The following is a 26,586-nucleotide window of genomic DNA, read 5'->3' as shown; positions in this document are numbered from 1 at the left end:
TTATGTCTTATGGTATAAAATTTCAATTTCTAGAAATCACTTGCACTGATTCCTTGGCTGGTGGCCCCTTCATCCTTAAAGTCAGCAGTGTGGCATCTTTAAATAACTCAAAAGAATATATTCCACAACATATGTAACTTTCTCAGCACTTTTGGTCCACTCCCTTCTCAAAGACTCACCCCTCCTTTACTAACATACTGGTGTAGAATAAATGGATTTTTAGTCTAAGAGAACCTACTTTTGAATCTTGCCTTTGCCATTGTCTTGTTGACTGATCCAATTTCTTTGTACTTAAAATGAGATAATAAGCTATATTACAAATATGTCTGGGTTTCAGGTAACAGAAAATTCAAAACTACCCAAACAAGAAAGACAGTTTAGGGCTTCCCTGGTGATTCAGTGGTTTAAAAAAAGAAATCTGCCCCTCAGTGCAGGAGAAACAAGTTTGATCCCTAGTCTGGGGAGATTCTACATGCCACAGAGCAACAGTCCATGTGCAGCAACTATTGAGCCTGTGCTCTAGGGCCTGGGCGTTGCAACTGCTGAAGCCCGTGTGCCCTAGATCCTGTGCTCTCCAACCAGAGAAGCCACTACAGTAAACCTGCACACTGCAAACAGAGAGTAATGCATGCAACAACGAAGACCCCGCACAACCAAAAATAAAGTTGTGGGCGAAAAGACAGTCTACTACCTCAAGTAGCCTAAAGGACCCAAACAAGGCATTCATCTTGTTTACCCTAATATTTTGGGATGCCTTCTGTGGTAAGTAAGAGAAAACCTTAGCTCAAATTGTGACAAACACTAGGAGGAAGAAATCTACGGATAAAGCTGCTATACATTTAATATTTCACTACAATTCATTTGAGATCTACATAGTTTTTTTTCACAATTATTTTCTCAAATAATTTTATTTCCTGATCACCCTTTCATTCCTCCTTCACCCCTTTACCTGTTTACTTCGTGACATTATACAGGAAGGAGTGATCAAGACCATCCTCAAGAAAAAGAAATGCAAAAAGGAAAATGGCTGTCTGAGGAGGCCTTGCAAATAGCTGTGTAAAGAGGAGAACCAAAAGGCAAAGGAGAAAAGGAGAGATATAAGCATTTGAATGCAGACTTCCAAAGAATAGCAAGGAGAGATAACAAAGCCTTCCTCAGCAATCAGTGCAAAGAAATAGAGGAAAACAATAGGATGGGAAAGACTAGAGATCTCTTCAAGAAAATCAGAGATACCAAGGGAATATTTCATGCAAAGATGGGCTCAATAAAGGACAGAAATGGTATAGACCTAACAGAAACAGAAGATATTAAGAAGAGGTGGCAAGAATACACAGAAGAACTAGACGAAAAAGATCTTCACGACCCAGATAATCACGATGGTGTGATCACTCCACTAGAGCCAGACATCCTGTAATGCAAAGTCAAGTAGGCCTTAGGAAGCATCACTAGGAACAAAGCTAGTGGAGGTAATGGAATTCCAGTTGAGCCATTTCAAACCCTAAAAGATGATGCTGTGAAAGTGCTGCATTCAATATGCCGGCAAACTTTGAAAATTCAGCAGTGGCCACAGGACTGGAAAAGGTCAGTTTTCATTCCAATCCCAAAGAAAGGCAATGCCAAAGAATGCTCAAACTACTGCACAATTGCACTCATCTCATGCTAGCAAAGTAATGCTCAAAATTCTCCAAGCCAGGCTTCAACAATACGTGAACCATGAACTTCCAGATGTTCAAGCTGGATTTAGAAAAGGCAGAGAAACCAGAGATCAAATTGCCAACGTCCACTGGATCATCAAAAAAGCAAGAGAGTTCCAGCAAAACATCTACATCTTTATTGACTACACCAAAGCCTTTGACTGTGTGGATCACAACAAACTGTGGAAAATTCTTCAAGAGATGGGACCACCTGAGCTGCCTCCTGAGAATTCTGTATGCAGGTCAGGAAGCAACAGTTAGAACTGACAAGGAACAACAGACTGGTTCCAAATCGGGAAAGGAGTACATCAAGGCTGGATATTGTCACCCTGTTTATTTAACTTATATGCAGAGACATTACTTTGCCGACTAAAGTCCGTCTAGTCAAGGCTATGGTTTTTCCAGTGGTCATGTATGGATGTGAGAGTTGGGCTGTGAAGAAGGTTGAGCACCAAAGAATTGATGCTTTTGAACTGTGGTGTTGGAGAAGACTCTTGAGAGTCCCTTGGACTGCAAGGAGATCCAACCAGTCCATTCTGAAGGAGACCAGCCCTGGGATTTCTTTGGAAGGAAGCTAAACCTGAAACTCCAGTACTTTGGCCACCTCATGTGAAGAGTTGACTCATTGGAAAAGACTCTGATGGTGGGAGGGATTGGGGGCAGGAGGAGAAGGGGACGACAGAGGATGAGATGGCTGGATGGCATCACTGACTCAATGGACATGAGTCTGAGTGAACTCCGGGAGTTGGTGATGGACAGGGAGGCCTGGTGTGCTGCGATTCATGGGGTCGCAAAGAGTCGGACACGACTGAGCGACTGAACTGAACTGAGAGTACATCATGAGAAACTCTGGGCTGGATGAAGCACAAGCTGGAATCAAGATTGTCAGGAGAAATATCAATAATCTCAGATATGCAGATGATACCACCCTTATGGCAGAAAGCAAAGAGGAACTAAAGAGTCTCTTGATGAAAGTGAAAGAGAGTGGAAATGTTGGCTTAAAACTCAACATTCGGAAAACGATGATCATGGCATCCGGTCCCATCACTTCATGAATGGGAAACAATAGATGGGGAAACAATGAAACAGTGAAAACAGTGACAGACTTTATTTTGGGGGGGCTCCAAAATCACTGCAGATGAAGACTGAAGCCATGAAATTAAAAGACGTTTGCTCCTTGGAAGAAAGGTTATGACCAACCTACACAGCATATTAAAAAGCAGAGACATTACTTTGCCCACAAAGGTCCATCCAGTCAAAGCTATGGTTTTTCCAGTAGTCATGCGAGAGTTGGACTATAAAGAAAGCTGAGTGCCGAAGAACTGATGCTTTTGAACTGTGGCGTTGGAGAAGACTCTTGAGAGAGTCCCTTGGACTGCAAGGTGATCCAACCAGTCCATCCTAAAGGAGATCAGTCCTGAATATTCATTAGAAGGACTGATGCTGAAGCTGAAACTCCAATACTTTGGCCATCTGATACAAAGGGCTGACTCATTAGGAAAGACCCTGATGCTGGGAAAGATTGAAGGTGGGAGAAGGGAACGACAGAGGATGAGATGGTTGGATGGCATCACTGACCGGATGGACATGAGTTTGAGTAAACTCCGGGAGTTGGTGATGGACAGGGAAGCCTGGTGTGCTGTCCTCCAGGGGGTCACAAAGAGTCGGACACGACTGAGTGACTGAAATAAACTGAAACATCCAGTTTCCCTCTGTTCCTTTGTGTCCCAGGCAACTAGTTACCTTGAGACAATTAGCGGTCCTGCTCAGCCACTGGACGGTGCCTCAGTGGGCCCTTCCCGCAAGCGAGCAACTGCCAATGAGTGACCGTTAGTGGTCCTGCTCAGCCATTGGTCAGTGCCTCAGTGGGTCCCACCCACAAGCAAGCAACTGTCAGTGAGGTCAGAGGGAGTGGTGGTCCTCAGGTGGTGTTTGAGGTAAGAAGAGGGTCAATCTTCTCCCCAGGCCCCTCCAGTTCACTGGCCTCAGGTCAGCAGAGGAGCATGGGGACTCAGGGAAACCAGCTGGGGTCTGTGTCCTGCAGGGCTCCAGAGCCCTCACCAAGGCCACCCACTGGACCCGCCCAGGCCTTGAGGTGGCTGGTGGTGAACCTTTCCCCCATCCCCACCTTTGCCACCTAATGGCAGCGGAGGTCTGCACCTCCTGGTCCCCGCTGTTTGGGTAGCCTGAAGAGCCTGAGGGCCAGTAAGTCCCGGGCACCTGGCTCCCTTGGGGACAACAGCCGGGCAGGGTCTGGGGACCTGGCCCTGAGGGAGCTGCCCACTGAGTGAGATCTGCCTCCTCTTGGCCCTCAGAGGGTGAACTGTTGTGCCCTGGGACCATGCCGTTTCTTGTCAGAACAGGGAATAACACTTCCTTGGTGGAGGATTGCAGGAACCTCATTACCTAACCATGACCTAACCTCAAGAACAAAGGGTCTGACACCAAGAAGATGACAACTAACTGCCCCTCCCTCACCTTTCCTAGAAAAGGGCTTTGCTGAAAGCTTTCAGGAAGTTTGGGGGTTTGAAGGCATGAGCCACCTGTCTCCTTGCAGGGCCCTGCTGTAAACCTTTCCCTATTCCAAACTCTGACGTTTTTGGTCTTGTTTGGCCTCACTGTGCGTCAGGCACACAGACCTGGGTTTCGGTAACACTTATGTTCTAGCGTTAAGTTTTCAATTACATTCTTATTTATTTATTTATTTTAATGTGCTGTGTCCTTGTTGCTGCGGGTCTTGTCTTTTCTCGCGGAGCACGGGGTCTAGGGCATGTGGGCTTCAACAGTTGCAGCTTGTGGGGTTTACAGCATGGGCTCAGTAGTTGCGGTGCACCGGCTTAGTTGCTCCGGCATGTGGGATTGTCCCAGGCCAGGGATCGAATCCGGGTACCCTGCACTGGCAGGCAGATTCTTATTCACTGCGCCGCCAAGGAAGCCCTCCATGAAGTTCTATGTGTAGGAAAAAAAAGTTTTATGAGCACCTGTTTTCTTGCCCATCCCTACTACTTAATAGCGCCTCTAAAGAGGTGGCCTAGCCTATCGTCAGTGCTTACACATTGCCCTGGAGACAGACTGTTCGTCTTTGAGAGTTGACGGTTGCCCTGGCAACGGATGCAGCGTGGGATTAGCTTTCAGAACGCAGCTTGTGACTGGTCAAGAGAAAACGAACTGCGTTGACCGCCTTCTCCACTCCGCCTGCAGAGGCTAGAAGAAGCCTTTGACATCGGTGTACTCCAACCGAAGGCCGCCTCTGACTCCAGGGTTCTGTCTGCCTTTACCATCCGAGGACCGTCGCCTCGAGGAGCCCGAATCCCGCGGGGATCTGGGAAATACTGAAGAGTCTGCGCAGGCGCAGAAGCTTGCCCGGCGCTACGGCTGCGCAGTCAGCCGCGGAGCCTTCGAGGGGATGGTCAGTGTCGGGGCGGGCTCGAAGTCCAAGACCCAGCTGCCTGGTACTTCAGAATACGAGTGTTAATAACATTCATTGTGTCCTCTCGGTCTTTGGCCAGAAGAGCGGCTCCGGGCAATCTCGGGGTCTTAGGCTATCTAGAAGGATAAAGGGGCGTGGGAAGCCGGTGGCAACTGTGGCGGGCTTGGAATCGGTCCTCAGGCTGGACGAGGGGCGGGATGAGAGGCGGGGCGGGGTTTTGAGGCGTGGTTATAGAGCGGGGATTGACTGGAATGCAGGAAAGTGGCGCAGGACCTCCGGTGGGAGCCAATGACGCTGGAGTAGGCGGGACGCGCTGGCAGTTCTGAGACTCCTATCCAGTATTCTTCCTGACTCCAGTGGGGAAACAGGCTCAAGAGAGGAGTGGAGGGTAATCCAGGGCTGTTTATTCATTCTTGGTTTAGGGACTCATTGGCTGAATAAAATGGTGTTGAACCAACTCAGGTTTAGTTTCTAAGCTTATTTTCTAAGGAAAGTAATTAGTAAATGTTTAGTAATAAATCTGTCTCTATTCAGTTCAGTTCAGTTCAGTCACTCAGTCGTGTCCGACTCTTTGCGACCCCATGAATCACAGCACACCAGGCCTGCCTGTCCATCACCAACTCCTGGAGTTTACTCAAACTCATGCCCATCGAGTTGGTGATGCCATCCAGCCATCTCACTCTCTGTCTTCCTCTTCTCCTGCCCCCAAACCCTCCCAACATCAGGGTCTTTTCCAGTGAGTCAACTCTGCATGAGGTGGCCAAAGTATTGGGGTTTCAGCTTCAGCATCAGTCCTTCCAATGAACACCCAGGACTGGTCTCCTTTAGGATGGATTGGTTGGATCTCCTTGCAGTCCAAGGGATTCTCAAGAGTCTTCTCCAACACCACAGCTTAAAAGCATCAATTCTTCGGCGCTCAGCTTTCTTCACAGTTCGAATCTTACATCCATACATAACCACTGGAAAAACCATAGCCTTGACTAGAAGGACCTTTGTTGGCAAAGCAATGTCTCTGCTTTTGAATATGCTATCTAGGTTGGTCATAACTTTTCTCCCAAGGAGTAAGCATCTTTTAATTTCATGGCTGCAGTCACCATCTGCAGTGATTTTGGAGCCCCCAAAAATAAAGTCTGACACTGTTTCCACTGTTTCTCCATCTGTTTGCCATGAAGTGATGGGACCGGATGCCATGATCTTCGTTTTCTGAATGTTGAGCTTTAAGCCAACGTTTTCACTCTCCTCTTTCACTTTCATCAAGAGGCTTTTTAGTTCCTCTTAACTTTCTGCCATAAAGATGGTATCATCTGCATATCTGAGATTATTGATATTTCTCCTAGCAATCTTGATTCCAGCTTGTGCTCCTTCCAGCCCAGCGTTTCTCATGATGTACTCTGCATATATATAAGTTAAATAAGCAAGGTGACAATATACAGCCTTGATGTACTCCATTTCCTATTTGGAACCAGTCTGTTGTTCCATGTCCAGTTCTAACTGTTGCTTCCTGACCTGCATATAGGTTTCTAAAGAGGCAGGTCAGGTGGTCTGGTATTCCCATCTCTTTCAGAATTTTCCATAGTTTATTGTGATCCACACAGTCAATAATACAAAACTGAAGCTTGTGTTACTTTTTGTCTCACTCTTCATCATAAGGGGACTTCCCTGGAGGCTCAGACAGTAAAGAATCCTCCTGCAATTCAGGAGACCTGGATTTGACCCATATGTGGGGAAGATCCTCTGGAGAAGGGAGTACCCTCTTCAGTATTCTTGCCTGGAGAATTCTATGGACAGAGGAACCTGGTGGGCTACAGTCCATGGGGTTGTAGAGTTGGGCACCGCGGAGTGACTAACAAAAGAGTCTGAAATGCAGTACTTGGATGCAATCTCAAAAACAACAGAATGATCTCTGTTCGTTTCCAAGGCAAATCATTCAATATGATGGTAATCCAAGTCTATGCCCCAACAAGTAATGCTGAAGAAGCTGAAGTTGAGCAGTTCTATTAAGACCTACAAGACCTTCTAGAACTAACACCCCCAAAAGATGTCCTTTTCTTTATAGGGGACTGGAATGCAAAAGTAGGAAGTCAAGAAACATCTGGAGTAACAGGCAAATTTGGCCTTGGAGTACAGAATGAAGCAGGGCAAAGGCTAATAGAGTTTTGCCAACAGAATGCACTATGGCTCAGATCATGAACTCCTTATTGCCAAATTCAGACTTAAATTGAAGAAAGTAGGGAAAACCACTAGACCATTCAAGTATGACCTAAGTCAAATCCCTAATGATTATATGCAGTATTGTTTTTACAGCATCAGACGTTGCTTATATCACCAGTCACATCCACAGCTGGGTATTGTTTTTGCTTTGGCTCCATCCCTTCATTCTCTCTGGAGTTATTTCTCCACTGATCTCCAGTAGCATATTGGGCACCTACTGACCTGGGGAGTTCCTTATACCAAGGGAACATTTCATGCAAAGATGGGCTCGATAAAGGACAGAAATGGTATGAACCTAACAGAAGCAGAAGATATTAAGAGGTGGCAAGAATACACAGAACTGTACAAAAAAGATCTTCACGACCCAGATAATCACGATGGTGTGATCACTCATCTAGAGCCAGACATCCTGGAATGTGAAGTCAAGTGGGCCTTAGAAAGCATCACTGTGAACAAAGCTAGTGGAGGTGATGGAATTCCAGTTGAGCTGTTTCAAATCCTGAAAGATGATGCTGTGAAAGTGCTGCGCTCAATATGCCAACAAAATTGGAAAACTCAGCAGTGGCCACAGGACTGGAAAAGGTCAGTTTTCATTCCAATCCCAAAGAAAGGCAATGCCAAAGAATGCTCAGACTACCGCACAATTGCAGTCATCTCACATGCTAGTAAAGTAATGCTCAAAATTCTCCAAGCCAGGCTTCAGCAATATGTGAACCATGAACTTCCTGATGTTCAAGCTGGTTTTAGAAAAGGCAGAGGAACCAGAGATCAAATTGCCAACATCCGCTGCATCATCAAAAAAGCAAGAGAGTTCCAGAAAAATGTCTATTTCTGCTTTATTGACTATACCAAAGCCTTTGACTGTGTGGATCACAATAAACTGTGGAAAATTCTGAGAGAGATGGGAATACCAGACCACCTGACCTGCCTCTTTAGAAACCTCTGTGCAGGTCAGGAAGCAACAGTTAGAACAGGACATGGAACAACAGACTGGTTCTAAATAGGAAAAGGAGGACATCAAGCCTGTATATTGTCACCTTGCTTATTTAACTTATATATATGCAGAGTACATCATGAGAAACGCTGGGCTGGAAGGAGCACAAGCTGGAATCAAGATTGCCAGGAGAAACATCAATAATTTCAGATATGCAGATGATACTACCTTTATGGCAGAAAGTGAAGAGGAACTAAAAAGCCTCTTGATGAAAGTGAAAGAGGAGAGTGAAAACGTTGGCTTAAAGCTCAACATTCAGAAAACGAAGATCATGGCATCCGGTCCCATCACTTCATGGGAAATAGATGGGGAAACAGTGGAAACAGTGTCAGACTTTATTTTGGGGGGCTCCAAAATCATTGCAGATGGTGACTGCAGCCATGAAATTAAAAGACGCTTACTCCTTGGGAGAAAAGTTATGACCAACCTAGATAGCATATTCAAAAGCAGAGACATTGCTTTGCCGACTAAGGTCCATCTAGTCAAGGCTATGGTTTTTCCAGTGGTCATGTATGGATGTGAGTTGGACTGTAAAGAAGGCTGAGTGCCGAAGAATTGATGCTTTTGAACTGTGGTGTTGGAGAAGACTCTTGAGAGTCCCTTGGACTGCAAGGAGATCCAACCAGTCCATTCTGAAGATCAGTGCTAGGATGTCTTTGGAAGGAATGATGATGAAGCTGAAACTTCAGTACTGGAGTACCAGTACTTTTTGGAAAAGACTCTGATGCTGGGAGGGATTGGGGGCAGGAGGAGGAGAGGACGACAGAGGATGAGATGGCTGGATGGCATCACTGACTCGATGGACGTGAGTCTGAGTGAACTCCGGGAGTTGGTGATGGACAGGGAGGCCTGGTGTGCTGTGATTCATGGGGTTGCAAAGAGTTGGACACGACTGAGCGACTGAACTGAATGATTATATAGTGGAAGTGAGAAATAGATTTAAGGGACTAGATCTGATAGAGTGCCTGATGAACTATGGATGATGTTTGTGACATTGTACAGGAGGCAGGGAGCAAGACCATCCCCAAGAAAAAGAAATGCAAAAAAGGAAAATGGCTGTCTGAGGAGGCCTTACAAATAGCTGTGAAAAGAAGCAAAGAAAAAGAAAAGGAAAGATATACCCATCTGAATGCAGAGTTCCAAAGAATAGCAAGGAGAGATAAGAAAGCCTTCCTCAGTGATCAGTGCAAAGAAATAGAGGAAAACAATAGGATGGGAAAGACTAGAGGTCTCTTCAAGAAAATTAGAAATACTAAGGGAAAATTTCATGCGAAGATGGGCTCAATAAAGGGCAGAAATGGTATGGACCTAACAAAAGCAAAAGATATTAAGAAGAGGTAGCAAGAATACACAGAAGAATTGTATAAAAAAGATCTTCATGACCCAGATAATCATGATGGTGTGATCACTCACCTAGTGCCAGACATCCTGGAATACGAAGTCAAATGGGCCTTAGGAAGCACCACTACGAACAAAGCTAGTGGGAGAAATGGAATTCCAGCTGAGCTGTTTCAAATCCTGAAAGATGATGCTGTGAAAGTGCTGCACTCAATATGCCAGCAAACTTTGAAAACTCAGCAGTGGCCACAGGACTGGAAAGGGTCAGTTTTCATTCCAATGCTAAAGAAAGGCAATGTCAAAGGGTGCTCAAACTACAGTACAATTGCAGTCATCTCATACATTAGCAAAGTAATGCTCAAAATTCTCCAAGCCAGGCTTCAACAGTACGTGAACTGTGGAGTTCCAGATGTTCAAGATGGATTTAGAAAAGGCAGAGGAACCAGAGATCTAATTGCCAACATCCATTGGATCATAGAAAAAGCAAGGGAGTCCCAGAAAAACATCCATTTCTCCTTTATTGACTACGCCAAAGCCTTTGACTGTGTGGATCACAATAAACCGTGGAAAATTCTGAAAGAGATGGGAATACCAGACCACCTGACCTGCCTCTTGAGAAATCTGTATGCAGGTCAGGAAGCAACAGTTAGAACTGGACATGGAACAACAGACTGGTTCCAAATAGGAAAAGGAGTACGTCAAGCCTGTATAGTGTCACCCTGCTTATTTAACATATATATGCAGAGTACATCATGAGAAACACTGGGCTAGAAGGAGCCCAAGCTGGAATCAAGATTGCCAGGAGAAACATCAATAATTTCAGATATGCTGATGACACCACCCTTATGACAGAAAGTGAATAAGAACTAAAAAGCCTCTTGATAAAAGTGAAAGAGGAGAGTGAAAAAGTTGGCTTAAAGCTCAACATTCAGAAAACAAAGATCATGGCATCCGGTCCCATCACTTCATGGGAAATAGATGGGGAAACAGTGGAAACAGTGTCAGACTTTATTTTGGGGGGCTCCAAAATCACTGTAGATTTTGCAGTGATTGCAGCCATGAAATTAAAAGATGCTTACTCCTTGGGAGAAAAGTTATGACCAACCTAGACAGCACATTCAAAAGCAGAGACATTACTTTGCCGACTAAGGTCCATCTAGTCAAGGCTATGGTTTTTCCAGTAGTCATGTATGGATGTGAGAGTTAGACTTCAAAGGAAGCTGAGCACCAAAGAATTGATGGTTTTGAACTGTGGTGTTGGAGAAGACTCTTGAGAGTCCCTTGGACTGCAAAGAGATCAAACCAGTCCATCCTAAAGGAAATCAGTCCTGAATATTCACTGGAAGGACTGATGTTGAAGCTGAAACTCCAATACTTAGGCCACCTGATGCCAAGAGCTGACTTATTGGAAAAGATCCTGATGCTGGGAAAGATTGAAGGCAGGAGAAGGGGACGAGAGAGAATGAGATTGTTGGATGGCATCACTGACTCAGTGGACATGAGTTTGAGTGAACTCCAGGAGTTGGTGATGGACAGAGAAGCCTGGTGTGCTGCAGTCCATGGGGTCGCAAGGAGTCGTATCCAACTGAACGACTGAACTGAACTGAGTGACTAAAACTTTCACTTTTTTGTCATACCAGGTGTAAATAATCTCTCCAGAATGGAATGGCCCAAGCCTTGTGATGCTATTTTCCTGGTGAGTTTATCAGTTCTTTTCTGTTTCTCTGTAACAGCTGATATTTACTGAACAAGGACGTTTTCTGACTCAGCAGGGATTTGCTTTTATACAGCTTCTGATACAAAGAGAACAATTCGTTTCTATCTTGTTGGGACTTTCTTTACCAACAGAGAGGTAAGTCTACCGGTAAGTTTCAAAACCAAGCAATTAAATGCTGTAAGCCCCCCGCCCCCACAAAAGGAAATCTTCATGTAATAATCTTTTTTTTTTTTTTTTTTTTTTACTGCACAATGCAGCATTTGAGATCTTAGTTCCCCAACCTGGATTGAACCGAGACCAGGGCAGTGTTAGTGCCATGTCCTAACCACTGAACCACCAGGGAAATGACTTTTTTAGGGGGGATTACAGCCATCCTAGTGGGTAGTATCTCATTGTGGTTTGGATTTGCATCTTGTTAATTATGTTCAACATCTTTCATGTGCTTGTTGGCCATTTGTGCATCTTCTTTGAAGAAATCTATATTCAGATCCTTTGCCCATTACTAAGTGGGCATTTTGTAAAACTCCCTTTTCCCCCAGCTCCTTGAAACCACTGTTTCTTTTAATAGGTATGATTTTCCCAGACCAGTAACTTCTCAATGTTAGGTATCCATATGCCACCTCCTTGGTTTATGCAGAATGGCTAACTTCCATCCTCCTAAGATGCCACTGCCTGTCTGAAGAGTCTACTAGTTTCAGTCTATGTCCTTAAAAACTTTCAACCACAACTATGATTGAACAATCAGCATCACTTGCCATGAATGGAAATTTGCACATTTTCAATGGACAGCAATGCCCACCCAAAGTGTGGAGTTTGGAGTCCTGGAGTGAGGCAGTGTTAAAGCTACTTTCTCACTGGGGTGACCAAGAGGGATCAACAGACTCAAAAGGGGACACTGGTCTCTCAGGTGGATAGAGAAGATACAGCCCCACCCCTGCCAACCCACAGTGAACATGAAGCACTAGTGAGGGGAATGAACAGTTACTGTGATCTGACCCACAGTTATCAGATCTGGCAACCGGGTTGCCATAGCATAATCTGGTTTATCCATGGGCAGGAGGCAAGGCTTTAGCTGAATGTTCCCCAACCTCAGTGATATATTGCCATCCAATTTTTTAGCTGTAGATGTGTGCCATACATTTTCCTTCAGATCAGCTTTAAAAAAAACAAACCTTAAATTGATTTATTTTTAAAGAGGACTTACTACCTTTCCAGGAGTGGGAAACTGGTATCTCTCATCAGTAGAGGATAAAGGGGGAGAGGGAAAGTAAAATAAGTACCAGGAGAGCAAAATAATGTTAAATTCTAGCAACAACTTTTGCCTGAGCCCAACTGTATCTTTTTAACTAGAAAAGAATAAACAACATGCAGTCCATACTTCCTCCTTGATTAGGCAGAACTAACGAGGATGGAAAATTGCTGGTTGATGATGTGCTGACGAACAACTGAAAATGAGTGGCTCCCTAGTTGTCCTTGACCCTCCCCGGCTTTGGAAAAACAGAATTAACCATCTCATCATGGGATGGTTTTCACCATCAGGAGCCCTCTCCTCCCAGAACTGTGAGCACTCGACCGTTAGTGATTGTGCATGCCCAGCCCCTGGCTGGGTGTGTGGCATTGAGCTGAGAAAACCAATTAACCCTTAGAAACTCAAAAACTTTTAATCAGAGAACACACACCCAAATGTGAGGGTAGGCGTTTCTACCCTGGTCCACAGAACACAGATTATTAGTTACATAGATACCACACACACACACACAAATGGCTGCCAACTTTCCACAGGGCCTCTGACTTCTCTATCTTTGGTGTCAAAACTCTTGCTTGAATACACTTAGCAATTTGAGTTCCTGCCCCTACCCCACCCCTTGGGTATATATCAGGCCCCTTGCTCAGATACAAAAGGCAGGGAGAAGTTGGACGTTTTCAGCCACTTGAAAACCAGTACACTCCCCACTGGTGTGGTCAGCCGCTAAGTTCTCATTTTCAATAAACCAACCAGTGCAACTCAAGGTGCAAGGTTTTAAATATCCCAGGGGCCCAGAGCATAGACTCCTGAACATTTTTTAGCACCATAAGTAAATAAATTTATATTAAAAAAACAAAAATATGAAAGAATATTAAAAGTGCCAGAGTCCAGTATCTTCATAAGATTGTTTGTGCTTCAGCAAACAGGTGACTGGATCATGTAGCAAGTGGGACACAAAAGCTCAGAGCCGAGGCGGTGCTGTCAAAAGAGCTGGTCACGTGGTTCCCTGAAGTGAGACTCAGTTGTAGAACAGGCCTGGACACGGTGAGCAGTGAATGCAAGGGCCCCAACTCCAAGGAATCACCTGGCAACAAAGAGCGCTCCTCTATGAAATGAGCCATTCATTTCCCTTTGATTCCAGAAGCTTCACGGCAAGGGCAGCACTTTAAAGTATTGGTGTTCCCCAACTTGGAGCCTATAGTAAAGTGCCTGTGAGTGGCCAGGTTGGACAAATGATGGAGGAGGAACATTCCAAAAGTCATTTCTGTGCATCATTATTTTTGCACCGAGCACATCTTCTGCATAGATCATGTGAACCATGTGGAGACAGTGATATCCACTGCAGCTTTCGTAACTGAATCCAGCTATTTACAGCTTTAACTTTCGTGACAAATTTGGTCTCATCATTTAACCAACCATTTGAAATGGGAGACTATGGGAAGAGGTAGCATGTGGATGTGCAGGGATCCTTTTGAGAGGTTTGGGAAGCTAGGAGTGGAAAGTTCTTTCTGTGAGATGTTAAATGTTACAGATTCTTCTTGGCTTTTTGTGGGTTAGTTAAAAAAGTACTAGGACAGACCTGAGAGGAAGGGAAGGAAAAGGCTACACTTTTTTTTTGTTTCAATAAAGAACAAAGTGCTGACATTTTGGAAACAATTAAGCCAAGGGTATACTGAAGGAAAACTTTGAAAATTAAAGCCATGAGTAATATTAGTAACAGTAACTGCAGTTGAATACAAATAGAGGGCTACTGAATCATCTCTTTGTTTTAATGTGAAAGAGTGGATCTATTATATCTGATGCATATTTGTAGCTCACACCTGGTGAGTACTATCTGACAGGTACTTGGTTCTAAGTGCTTTGCATCTATTTATGTTCACAGTAGTCTTTTGAGGTAGTAACTAGGATTGTGCCCATCTTACAGATGAGGATACTGAATCCCTGAGAGGTTCCATGACTCTCTGTAGATCACCTGGCAGATGGCAGAACTCGGACTGAACTCAGTAAACAGGGTCCAGTCTACCTGACTTCCAAAGCTCCAGTTTTCATTGTTTTAATGAAACGTGTGCAAATTTTCTAATCAATCTTTATTACCAGAGAGATTAATTACCCATGGCAGGGAGGGGCTTACACTGGGATGGTTTCAACTTTGGGCCTCAGAGGAACATTCTCAGATGTCTGGGAGCCTGCTGCTACCCAGGGGTCATGGGGAGGATTGCTACCTGCTACTTTCGAGTGTGAACTCACTGCTGTCGGCTGAGACCTGAGCAGCGGCACAAGGCTTTCTGACAATGTTGACACCGATATGGTTTTTCCTGGGTGTGAATTCTCTGGTGCTGACTGAGATGGGCCCTAAGGCGAAAGGCTCTCCCACACACACCACAAGCATAAGGCTTCTCCCCTGTGTGAGTTGTCTCATGCTGTATCAGATTTGTTTTCTGGGCAAAGGCTTTCCCGCATTTCGCGCACATATAAAGCTTCTCCCTGGTATGAACTCTCTGATACTTAGAAAGGCATGAGCCCTGCCGGAAGGCTTTCCCAGATTCCTGACAAATCTAAGGCTTTTCCCCGGTGTGAACTCTCTGGTGGTAAACAAGCTGAGCACCCAGGCTGAAGGTTCTCCCACAGTCACCACACGTATAGGGCTTCTCATCTGTGTAAACTCCCTGGTGCTCAGAAAGGCACAAGCTCTCCTGGATAATTTCCCCACATTCATTCTGCTCAAAGGGCTTCTTTCCGGCCTGAGTTCCCTGATGCTGAATGAGGTGGTTACTGTGGCCCAAGACTTTGTCACACTTGTTAGGTTTCAAGGGCTTCTTCGTAGTGTGGATTAACTGATGTTCTAAGAGATGTGCACTTTGACTGAAGATCCTTCCACATTCGTTACATTTAAAGGGGTGCTCAATCCCATGGAGGGATTGATGTTTGATGAGGGAGGTACTGTAGATAAAGGCCTTCCCACAGTCCCCACATCTGTATGATCTCAATCTAGAGTGGATCCTCTGGTGCCGGATGAGCTGTGAACTTTGCCCAAAGGCTTTCCCACACTGGTTACACTCAAAGGGCTTCACCCTGGCGTGAATCAACTCGTGCTGAGTCAGGTATTTTCTGCAGCTGAAGGTTTTCTCACATTTGTTACACTTAAAGCACTTCCCACAGATCCCTGGATGCTCTTTGTGCTCGGGTTTCTCATAAAGGATCTCCCAGCTCTCACTGAGTCCTTTTTCTCTAGCGTGAATGCTCTGGTGGCAAGTTAGGGTTGAGTGGCAAACAAATCGCTCACCATACTCCTGACATCCATAGAGGGTTTCCACAGCATGGATTTTCTGGTGCTGAACAAGGTGTTCATTGCAGCTGAAGGTCTTCTTGCATTTGGCACAGCTGTAGAGCTTTTCTGTAGTGTGCATGGACAGGTGTCGAATCAGGTGAGAGGGCCGGCTGAAACTCCTGACACATTTGTGACATTTGTGGGGCCTGTAACCCGTGTGAACCCTCTGGTGTTCACTAAGGTGACTGTTCCGGTAAAAGGCTTTCCCACATTCATTGCATTTGTAAGGCTTCTCTCCACTGTGAGCCCTCTGGTGGATCTTTAGGGACAGGCTATGGCTAAAGGTTTTCCCACACTCATCACACTTATAAGACTTCTCTGCAGTGTGAACAGATTGCTGTTGGACAAGAAAGGAGCTCTGCCTGCAGGCCTTGCCACACTTCTGATCCTCAGTGGTCATTTTTGCAGCATGAATTTTCTGATGTTGGAGGAGGTATCTGTTGGAGTTGAAGGTTGCCTTGCATTTGGCACATTCGTAGCATTTCTGAGTATGGGTCTTCTGATGCACAGAGAGATGAAAGGTTTGGCTAAAACTCTGGCCACATTCATTACAATTGTAGGTTTTACCTGGGTGTGGTTTATGACACTCAAAAGGCTGTGAGTTGTGATCTGCTGGACAGTCACCATCTTGACTCTCCCATGGTTCGTCTTCAGTGTGAACTTTCTGATGACACAGAAGGTGTGTATTCTGACTAAAAGTTTCCCCGCACTTGTTACACACATAGGATTTGTAGCCTGTGTGAGTCACTGGTTGCATGAAAAGGCAGGATCTCTGGCTGAGATCTTTCTCATACTCTTGAAGCACAGTGGGATGCTCCCTGTTGTGAAGAATCCAGTGCTGGATCACATGGTGACTCTGGCTGAAGCTCTTCCCACACTCACTGCACTTACATGGTTTCTCCCCTCCCTGGATGGTATCCTGCTGGCTGTGGTCTGAGTAGCACCCGAAGTCATTCCCACATTCCTGAGACTCAGCTGGTGCCAGGCTCTTTTCAGGGAGATCAGGTGTCATGGAATCCACTCCTGGGGAAAGGTGGGACTCGGGACTGAGGTCTATCTTGAGTTCATGGCTCTTGAGTTGGTAGCTTTTGCATTTCTCCAGACTGGTAATATCAGACCTCAGAAGACTTTCTGAATCTCCTAGAAAACTATCTAACCAGCTTTGGCCTATAGAGGCTTCTCCCAAATGGGAGTTCCAGAGATCATCCTTGGAAAAAGTCTCAGTAATCTCCTGGAAGAGTCCTTCTTCCATGAAGTCCTGAGGCAGAGGAGAAGTCTCAGCTATGCCTGAAAGAGAGGGCAAGTGCAAATGTCTCCTGTTTCTTGGGAGTTAAAGACAGGAGCTGCAGGCTAAGAGCAAACAAAAAGAACAGGTGATGCATCCTGAGTCAGTCCTGACTGGGAAGGGAATGAAGGAGACAGGGCCAGCATGGTGATCCAGTGGGTACTGACATCACAGGAAAAAGAGCCGACTTCAAGAGGTGTTAGGAGGGGGAGCTGGGGGACTTGCTTAGTGACCCAGTGGCTAAGACTCATGCTCCCAAGGCAGGAGACCCCAGTTCAATCCCTGACCAAGGAACTAGATTCCATGTGCTACAGTGGAGACCTTGACACAACTAAGACCCAGCACAGTCAAATAGATATTTAGAAAAAGGGGGGTTGTGGGTGGTGCTGGGCAGCCATGGAGGTTCCAGAGGGGTACTTGCCATCATCAGCCCCATCAGCTAAGGCATACTTCCTAGAGAAGCGTACTCAGTGGAAAAGAAGGATAAATGAAGATAACGCAATACCACTGTCACCACAGGAGGACTTATCTGGATGTGGCTATACAAGCTTGGAATCAGCCTGGATGTTAAGGTGGCAGAAAAGGAACCCCATGGTGCCTGTGTCCAAGTGAAACACCTGTGTGCTCAACAGGAGGCTACAGAAGGTCCACGCTCACGAGAGGTGAACCAAAAACAGAGTTGCCTTCTGACAGCTAGGGTGCAGGCTGAGACTGAGCCATGCGGCCCCCACACCATGGCCTCTGGTTCAGGGGCCCTTCTCCTCATGTGAACAGTCTAACAATGAGAAAAGCTGCTGGCACCCCAGGGAGGGCCCCTGACTCTCCCTTCAGGGATGTCTCAACCAGCACACCCGGGAATCCTGACTGCCTGACCGATCCCCCAGACAAACTGTGCCCTGGGAGAGGGCAGAGTGAATGCTCTTAGCAGTGTTTAGGCCCAGGCTTGAGTCACTAACAGACAGGCCATCTGCTGGGCCAGGAAGGAAGGATGGGCCTGCCTGAAGGCAGGTGAAATAGGTAGACCAGGAGATCCACAGTGCTCAGGGGGCACAAGACAGAAAGGAGGAGAGACTGACTCAGAGAATGGAATGCTGAGCCCTGCTGAGTCTGGAAGGATGCAGAGGGGACAGAGGAAGGGCACCAGAATAGCCACATGCTGAACAAAGAGATACACGGATATACGGTATGCAGGACAAGGCTCCCTAACCTGAAGCCAGTGCGTGGCAGAGTGAAGCCGAGAGGCAGGGGGTGGAGATGTTCCAGCAGACCTACTGGGCAGGATGGAGGTCTTAAAGACAGAGGGCCCACCAAGGACCACATCCCATGAGCTCCCTCCACCCTCCCCTGAGGGGGCCCTGGCTGCCCACTCACCAGCGTCTGTTGACTCTGGGCTTTCTTTCGCCAGGGCCTCCAGCTTTTCCCCACCATCCAGATGGAAGGTCAAGTTGGGTCTGGGGGGATCTGTAGGGAGAGAAAGGCATTGTCACCAACCAGATGACATCAACATGGGGGGCCATCGGGCTGCTGAGCAGGAACTTCCTGGCTGTCCTGATGATTATTCAGCACCTGATCCAGCTCTGCAGGGCTCCTGGCCCAGTGGAGGAGAGGGACCCAGTCACAATCCAGGGTGATCAGAGATGTGACCACCAGGGCTGGGGACACAAAGCATCTGTAACAGCTCTTGAGAGATAAAAGAGAGTTGCCAGGGAGAGTCATGTACCTCCTCAGTCATCCATGATTCACACATTCTCCCATGGACTGGACACACCAGAGGCCTCCATAAGACAGGCCCCCTGATGAGAGTGTGTTGGGGATCCCAAAGACCAGTCCTGTTTCCTACCCTCTGCAAACTTCCTCAAGGGCGGGAACAGAGTTGTAATCCCAGGGGATGCATGCTACAGCAGGAAGACAGCCATTGCTGACTTCAAAGATGAGAAGCCAAGAGCACAACAAGTAGGTTTCATTTGGCTTTTAGCTGAAAGAGGACAAGGAAAGAGATTCTCCCCAACGGCCCCCAGAAGGAACCAACTATGCCCATGCCCAGATTTTAGCCCAGTCAGACCCATCTCCAGAACAGTCAGAGTCAGGGTATGTTGTTTTCAGCCACACTTGTGGCATCTGTAAAAGCAGCCATAGGAAAGGAATACACTGCTAATAAATACACACAGATGAGTATCTAGAGGACTAGAGGAGAGCATTCTAAGTGCTGGCCTGGCATAAGACCTAGTTCCTAACACACTGACTCCTGCTGCTCCCTCTTCTATTCATTGAGCCCCCAAAGCAAGTACTGTTTGTCCCAGACATAGGGGCTCCACCAGGGAGCAGCACGAGTTCCTGCCCACAGGAGGCTCCCACTCCGGCAGAGGGAGACAGACCATAAAATGAGCAGTGAGCAAGCCAGGCAGGGGAGAGGTAGGGAGTGGTCAAGGGGTCGCAGTTCGTCTTAAAGCAGCAAAGCCCCTGAAGTGTCAGCTGGAGGAATTCATCTACTTTGAGGAAAAGGAAAGTGCTGATGGAGCTAGAGGGCAAGCATAGGTTTCTCTTCCCAGGCAGTACTGACATTTGGGGTTGGATAATCCCTGAAATTCTGGAATGTGTGGCAGCACCCCAGGCTCCACCAACTGGATTCTAGGAGTACACCCTCCATTCCTCCCAAGTGGTGACAATCAAAAAGGTCACCAGGCACTACTGATGTTGCAGAATCAGGCAACTAAGCACAGTGATCTGAGGCGCTCAGGAGCCAGGAGATCACCCCATAAGTGCCAGAGAGCCATGGGTGATCCCTGAGCAGGGCGATGACTCCCAGGGCAGGGGTGGCACTCACTCAGCAGGAAGAGGTTCTGGTAGTTGTCCAGCGCCGTGTCCCAGAACAGGTCTCCCTGCCCCTGCCCCAGCTGTTCCCAGTTCTCCAAGGTGAAGTCCATGGCTATGTCGTCGAGGGTGGCAATTTTCTGGAATGCAGCGGGACTGGGGTCAGGGAGGGGCCGATGGCTCACCTCAGTACCCTCATCAGCCACATGCCAGGCCTCTGGCAAAAATCATCTTGTGAGAAGCTTCAGATGTGAGACCCCATATTTTCTAGGCAAGGACAAGGAGTCTAGAAAAGGAGACATGCTATCCCCTCAAGGTCACAGAGGCAGGTCTGCCTCAGCCTAACATCCACCTACCTTGACTTTTGCTTTTTTCAGTGTTCAAGATTTTAAGTTTAAAAAAAATTTTATTTTAAAAATTCAAGCATAGTTCATTTACAATGTGTTATTTTCTCCTGTACAGAAAAGTGATTCAGTTGTATATACATTCTTTTTCATATTCTTTTCCATTACAGTTTATCACAAGACATTGAATAGTTCCCTGAGTTATACAGTAGGACCTTGTTTACCCATTCTACAGTTTGCCTCTGCTCATCCCAAACTCCCAGTCCATCCCTCCCCAACCCCCTCCCCTCTCTGCAACCACAAGCTGGTTCTCTATGTCTGTGAGTCTGTTTCTGTTTCATTTCCATTTTCATTCATTCATTCAACAAACACCTCAAGGCTTTCTGTATGCCAGACCAGTAATGTTCCTAGGGACCCAGAGATGAGTCCCAATTAGTACCTGTCCCTGTGGAGTGCAGAGTCTGATGGGACTGACAGATATGGGCAGAGACACCCCAAGCTGGTGGATCTGTGTTACAGTGGAGGAGGCAGGGGTGACCTGGGAGACCAGAACAGGGAAGAGCTAATGCTGCCCAGGAAAGGTGGGGAGAATAAACTGAGTCTTGAAGGCTGTGGAAGATTTACCAGCTGGAGATAGTGGCTGCAGTATATTCTAGCAGAGGGAGAAGCCTGATCAAAGGCAGGAAGCTGGAAAGTATGGGGTAACATTTTCACACAAGGCCAAGAAGGGAGTAGTACAGCTTGTGTGAGGGAAACAGAAGAAGAGGAAAGAGGAGGGCAGGACTCAAGCCATGTAGGGATGGGCTGAGAAACCTAGATTTTATCCAGGGGGCAATAAGGATTTCTGGAAGGATACTGGGCAGGACAGTGACAGTGTGAGAGCTTTCCTTTGAGACTAATTGGGGGTGGGTGAGAGGGGCATAAAACAGAGAGCTGGAACAAGGCAGGCCAGATGTGTAGCCTCTGGGTATGACAGGTTGGCATGAGAGGGACACTTGACTCACCTCAGTCGTAGCTGATGGAGACCCAACAACCAGTTCCTCATTTAAGTTTCCCCTCCTTCCCCTCCACAATCCTGGCTGGCAGGGCAGCAGAAAGGACTAGGAAACTGGGAGAAAGTGTGCCTTCCTCCTAGGGCTGACTCTGTGGCCATGCTGGAGGAGCTCCCAAAACATCCAGAAGCAGGAGGTGTGAGGACGTGCGTCTCCCTGCAGGAATCACAACAATTCTATTTACTAAAAGCACCCAGCCCCAGTGCTTCAGAGCCTACACAACCCTCCTTAGCACTTGTCAGGGTTAAGTACAGTCTGTAAATACCCACGTGGGAGAATGTGGACATTCAGATCTCTCACCTTGCTGGAACCTTCTGTCTTGCTCACCACTGTGGGCACAGTGCCTGGCACACAGTAGGGACTTTTATCATCTCTAAGACTAGAGTTCAGGCAAGCCTCCAAGACTGTTGTTATTTCTACAACAGCATGATTTCTTCAACTTTTGTTTTTAACCATGACCCACAGTAACACAGATAATATATACTATGACTTCTCATTTGCGTACATAACTGAACAAAAGCTTCGTGAAACAATACTTCATCTTACAAGTAGGGTGGACTAGGATGTTTACCATTCTATTTACTTCACTTAAAAAAAAAAATATGGTCACTGCCCACTGGGTCACTCTCAACTCATAATAGGCAAAACACGGTACACTGGCGTGGCCTCTCTGTGCTTCCTAAGTGGCATATGTCTACAGGTGTTGAAAGCATTCCACACCATGAAGCAACACCATGGGTCCGTAATTCTTAAGCTTCTGGGCCAAGTATGCTTTAAATTCAGCAATTTTCAGATTATAAAAAGGTAATCCACCAAATATGGTGTAGTTCATTAAAATCCCAGTACCAGGGGGAGGGGAGAGGAATAAGGGGAGCATTTCATAACTGAACACTTCAATATTCGCAGAGCGGAGGTAAAAATATCCACTCTAGCCAGGATAATTAAAAGTAATAAATTATAGCATTTCTAGTCAGGTTCAGGCATCAAATTCATGGAAAAAATATTTGGTTTTCAGAGCTTTCTAGATTTTGTGACCGCAGATAATGGAATGTGATAGGCCTAAGAAGTGACGTGAAGTGCAAGTCGCACAGCCATGTGCAACTCTTTTCGACCCCATGGACTGTCACCTGCCAGGCTCCTCTGTCCATGGGATTCTCCAGGCAAGAATACTGGAGTGGGTTGCCGTGCCCTTCTCCAGCGGATCTTCCCGACCCAGGGATCAAACCTGGGTCTCCTGCATCTCAGGCAGATTCTTTACCGCTGAGCCACCACAGAAACCTCAGGCCTATAATAAGAGCTAATGTTTTACGCAACAAGGATTTTCCTCACAAAGAGGTTAAGACTTGACTTGTGAGTATAAGTCAATCCACAGATTAAAAAAAAATTTTTAAGTATAATTAATTTACTATGTTGTGTTAGTTTCTGGTATACAGCAGTGATTCAGTTATATGTATATATGTATACTCTTTTTCATATTTTTCCATTATTATAGGATACTGAGTATAGTTCCCTGTGCTATACAGTAGGATCTTCTTATCCATCTTATATATAGTAGTTTGCATCTGCTAATCCCAAACTCCCAATCCATCCCTCCCTCAGCCCCCTTCCCAACTGGCAATCACAGGTCTGTTCTATGTCTGATCCACAGATGTCTTATCTGGACTGAGTTGGCATAGAATGTTTGGTTTGTTTTTCTTTAAAAATTTTTATTTTTGGTTGCACTGGGTCTTCATCGCTGTGCAGGCTTTTTTCTAGTTATGGCAAGCAAGGTCTACTCTGTGCTGTGGTGTGCAGGCTTCTCATTGAGCTGGCTTCCCTTGTTATGGAGAACAGGCTCTAGGGCATGCAGGCCTCAGCAGTTTTGGCTCAGACTCTAGAGGGCAGGCTCAGTAGTAGTTGTGGCACACAGACTCAGCCACTTCATGGCATGTGAGCTCTTCCCAGACCAGGAATTGAACCCGGGTCGCCTACATTAGCAGGCAGATTCTTTACCAGTGAGACACAAGGAAAGCCCTGGCACAGAATGCTTTGACAGAAAATTCTTCTATGTAATCCCAAACTCAAAAGCTGGGAGATTTCACCTAAAAATTCAACTTCCAGTTTCTGAAAAATCCTAGGATTTGGCCATATGGGGTCTGCATTCCCACAGAGATAGTTTGTTGGAAGCCATTTATAGCTCTCCACCCCTTAGATGGGATGATCCCTCTCAGAGGCCGGACAGTCCTCACCCGGACTTTTCATTTCCTTATCTGCCTGGCCCTCAGATATCTGAATTTGATAACTCTATGGACAGTTTCCAAATCCCATTCTGTCCACATCTCATAAACTCTTAGACCTGGGAGGGAAGAAACTGAAGCCCTGAGGTCACCCACTCTGTCATAGTAACTTAAGGCAAATCATTACCAGACTGGAAAGTCTTAGGCCCTGGAGCCAGAAAGTCCTGCCTCTTCCTGGTGTGGGACCACGGCCACATCATTCACCCTTTTTGTGTGTCACTTGCTACATGTACAAAATGAAGCAGAAAAAAAACCAACCCACAATCTCTTATCTACAATTCTAAAAACAAAAGGCTTAGAACCAGAACTTCATTCATAAATTGGTAGTCAAACTGAACCCAAATAGTCACAGGCTATGCATAGTCTTTATTCTCCTTCAGTGTGATTAAAGCCTTTTCCAGCAGAAATATTCAATTTCCAAGAATTGCCCCAGATATCACTGGGGGTGTGGCCTAATTATGAAATACTGTTGTTTGGTTTGCGACTCGATGGACTGTAGTCCACCAGGCTTCTCTGCCCATGGGGTTTCCCAGGAAAGAACACTGGAACGGGTTGTCATTTCTTCCTCCTTCCCCACCCAGGGATTAAATTCGCATCTCCTGCATCGGCAGGCGGGTTCTTCACCACCGATCCACCTGCGTGCCCCCGTGCTCAGTCGAGTCTGACTCTGCAACCCTAGGGACTGTAGCCTGCCAGGCTCCTCTGTCCATGAGATTCCCCAAGCAAGAATACCGCAGTGGGTTGCCATGCCCTCCTCCAGGGGATCTTCCCAACCCAGGGATAGAACTCGCGTCTCCTACGTCTCCTGAATTGGCAGGCGGATTCTTTACCGCTGAACCACTCACTGGGAAGCCTTGAGCCGCCTGGGAAGCCCCAATTATGAAATACACACACTATTAACTTTCTAAAATCTAGAAAATTCTGATGACGGAGTAGCTGCTGCGGAGATTACAAGAGAAAATGTGAGAACAGCACCTGGCTCACAGACAGCGCTCAAACGAATGGTAAATATCTTGAATTCCTAAAGAACTCCCATTCATTCATTCCCCCAAGATCCTACCCAGCTCTGCCAACGACTTCAGGCAACTCACCTCCTCCTTCTGTCTCAGTTTCATCATCCGAATAAAATGAAATAGAATCGTTCCTCTCAGGGCGGCCGGTTAGCGTTGGAAAGCACTTTAGCAAGATGTGGTGGTGGTTTAGTCGCGTCCGACTTTTGGCGACCCCAAGGACTGAAGCTTCCTAGGCTTCTCTGTCCATGTGACTTTCCAGGCAAGAAGACTGGAGTGGGTTGCCATTACCTTCTCCAGGCGATCTTCCCCACCCAGGGATCGAACCTGGGTCTCCTGCACTGTAAGCGTATTCTTTACCAACTGTGCTACCAGGGAAGCACGTTAGCAAGATCCTGATCCTTTACTCCGAACCAGCGTTCGAGGATCCACCTAGATAACCACAGCCCAAGGCGACGCGCCCAGAACCGAAATTGCCCCAGAAGCATTCCGTCACCCCTCGGGAAGGACCTTGCCCACAAGGCTCCAGAGTTCTCAGTGAGCCCAGCCCCGGTATATCCTCACCTCGAGAATGCAGGCCACCGGATTAACAGACACGACGCCAGCCAAGCGAGAGGCGGAGACGCGACTGCTCTCACAAGCGCCTACTCATACACACTTCCGGTGCCGGGCGAATATCTTCACGACTGCTTCACCCAGGAGCCTCTGAGCCAGAGCCAGGACTGTTTCCCAGAAGACTGTGCGGAGGCCTCCTCTTGTCTTCCCATCTCCACCAGCTTCCTTGTCTTTAGCGGGCCCGCCGAGCACGCTGGGAAATAGACTAGAAAAACAATCGGCCCCAGATGGCATTTGGGTATTGTAGACAAGTTTTTGATGGGCAACCAAATCATTCGTCTGCCTTTTCGAGAAGACTCAGAGGGTTTTCCATTTCTGAAGGAGACAGACAGAGTGTCGCCATGTAAACACATGAGGAGGAAACAATTCCTGAGAAGACGCGCGATGGTAAGGGGCGGAGTTGAGGCGGGAGAAATCAGACTGTGACCTCTGATTGGCGAGAAAATGCATCGGAGTCCATCCCGCGTTACGATTGGCCCTATGTTGGCACATGCGCAGTAGAAACAGAAAGCGTTCTACTAAAGGTGGAATAGGGTTGGGCGATGAGGGAATAATCCATCCCCTAGCCTTGAGTCACCGGACTGGCCTGCCGCAAAGGTTCCTGGGAAATGGAGTTCCCAGGCAGGCACAGCCCACAGGCAGTCGGGAAGTCGGCATAGGCTGCGCAGGCGCAGTCCTCCTGGCGAGAGGATGCGCGCGCAGCGCCTCCCGCCCTAGCGGAAGTTTCCGCAGGGCAACTGAGAAGGTGAGTCCCAGTTCCTCTGGAGGGTCAAGAGAGTCTGGCTGCAAATATCTGTCTGCCCACTCAGCTCGCCAAATCCAGAGGTGAGGGGAAGACGAGGCGGAGTAGGGGCCTAGCCACAGTTCGGTCGTGGTGCCTGTGACGTCAGCGCGACCCTATGTGGGAGACTGAGCCCTCGGGAGTGGGGATCGCGGGTCAGGATGAGAGAATCTTCTGGCCTCCGAGATAACCTGTCACCTGCCGCTGTCCAGTCTTGGTGGTGGGCGTGGATACAACGGAGACGGGCAAAGCTAATGGAGAGTGTGACGGAAGCCCCGCCTTGGTACTACGTCATCCGTGGTCCCTCCGGAGGGCGGGGCCGAGGCAAATCATTTCACTGTTATTCCTCCTGCCGTAAGGTGGAGTCTAGCCATTAGCTCTTTTGCTGTGCTGCGTTTCAGGACCTGCCAGGAGGAATACAATACTTAACACACTCCATATGTTCAGTAAATAT

At 46.9% G+C, this 26,586-nt stretch overlaps 2 protein-coding genes across 11 annotated transcripts in view; one reads left to right on the top strand and one right to left on the bottom strand.

Annotated features, from left to right (window-relative positions):
* Nucleotides 1-13,019: 13,019 nt before the first annotated feature.
* ZNF473 (zinc finger protein 473) lies at nucleotides 13,020-26,354 on the bottom strand. The gene is made up of 5 exons (XM_069551298.1): nucleotides 25,301-26,354; nucleotides 21,403-21,606; nucleotides 20,068-20,194; nucleotides 18,615-18,704; nucleotides 13,020-17,245 (listed from the first exon to the last, which is right to left on the bottom strand). The coding sequence occupies exons 3-5, from the start codon at nucleotides 20,165-20,167 to the stop codon at nucleotides 15,186-15,188; spliced, it is 2,250 nt and encodes a 749-aa protein (XP_069407399.1). The 5' UTR covers nucleotides 20,168-20,194; nucleotides 21,403-21,606; nucleotides 25,301-26,354; the 3' UTR covers nucleotides 13,020-15,185.
* VRK3 (VRK serine/threonine kinase 3) overlaps nucleotides 25,668-26,586 on the top strand; it is a 36,909-nt gene continuing 35,990 nt past the window's right edge. For 4 of the 10 annotated variants that reach the window (XR_011248854.1, XM_069551304.1, XM_069551306.1 and 1 more), the window contains exon 1: nucleotides 26,014-26,176. The gene's annotated coding sequence lies outside the window, so the exon portion shown is untranslated. Of the gene's footprint in view, nucleotides 26,177-26,586 lie in introns of all 10 variants that reach the window. The other 6 variants (XR_011248855.1, XM_069551305.1, XM_069551300.1 and 3 more) reach the window with 3 other exon arrangements.

This window comes from Ovis canadensis, chromosome 14 (genome assembly GCF_042477335.2).
Source record: "Ovis canadensis isolate MfBH-ARS-UI-01 breed Bighorn chromosome 14, ARS-UI_OviCan_v2, whole genome shotgun sequence".
NCBI classification, from domain to species: Eukaryota; Metazoa; Chordata; class Mammalia; order Artiodactyla; family Bovidae; genus Ovis; species Ovis canadensis.
Note: the sequence above shows the minus strand (reverse complement) of the source record. Positions and strands in the feature narration are given on the sequence as shown.

Coding starts and splice junctions, on each gene's coding strand:
- ZNF473 (XM_069551298.1), bottom strand. CDS start 20,167: ATGGACTTCACCTTGGAGAACTGGGAACAGCTGGGGCAGGGGCAGGGA. Junction 18,705..20,067: donor CCAGAACCTCTTCCTGCTGA/GTGAGTGCCACC, acceptor CTCTCCCTACAG/ATCCCCCCAGACCCAACTTG. Junction 17,246..18,614: donor CCCAGAGTCAACAGACGCTG/GTGAGTGGGCAG, acceptor CCTCTCTTTCAG/GCATAGCTGAGACTTCTCCT.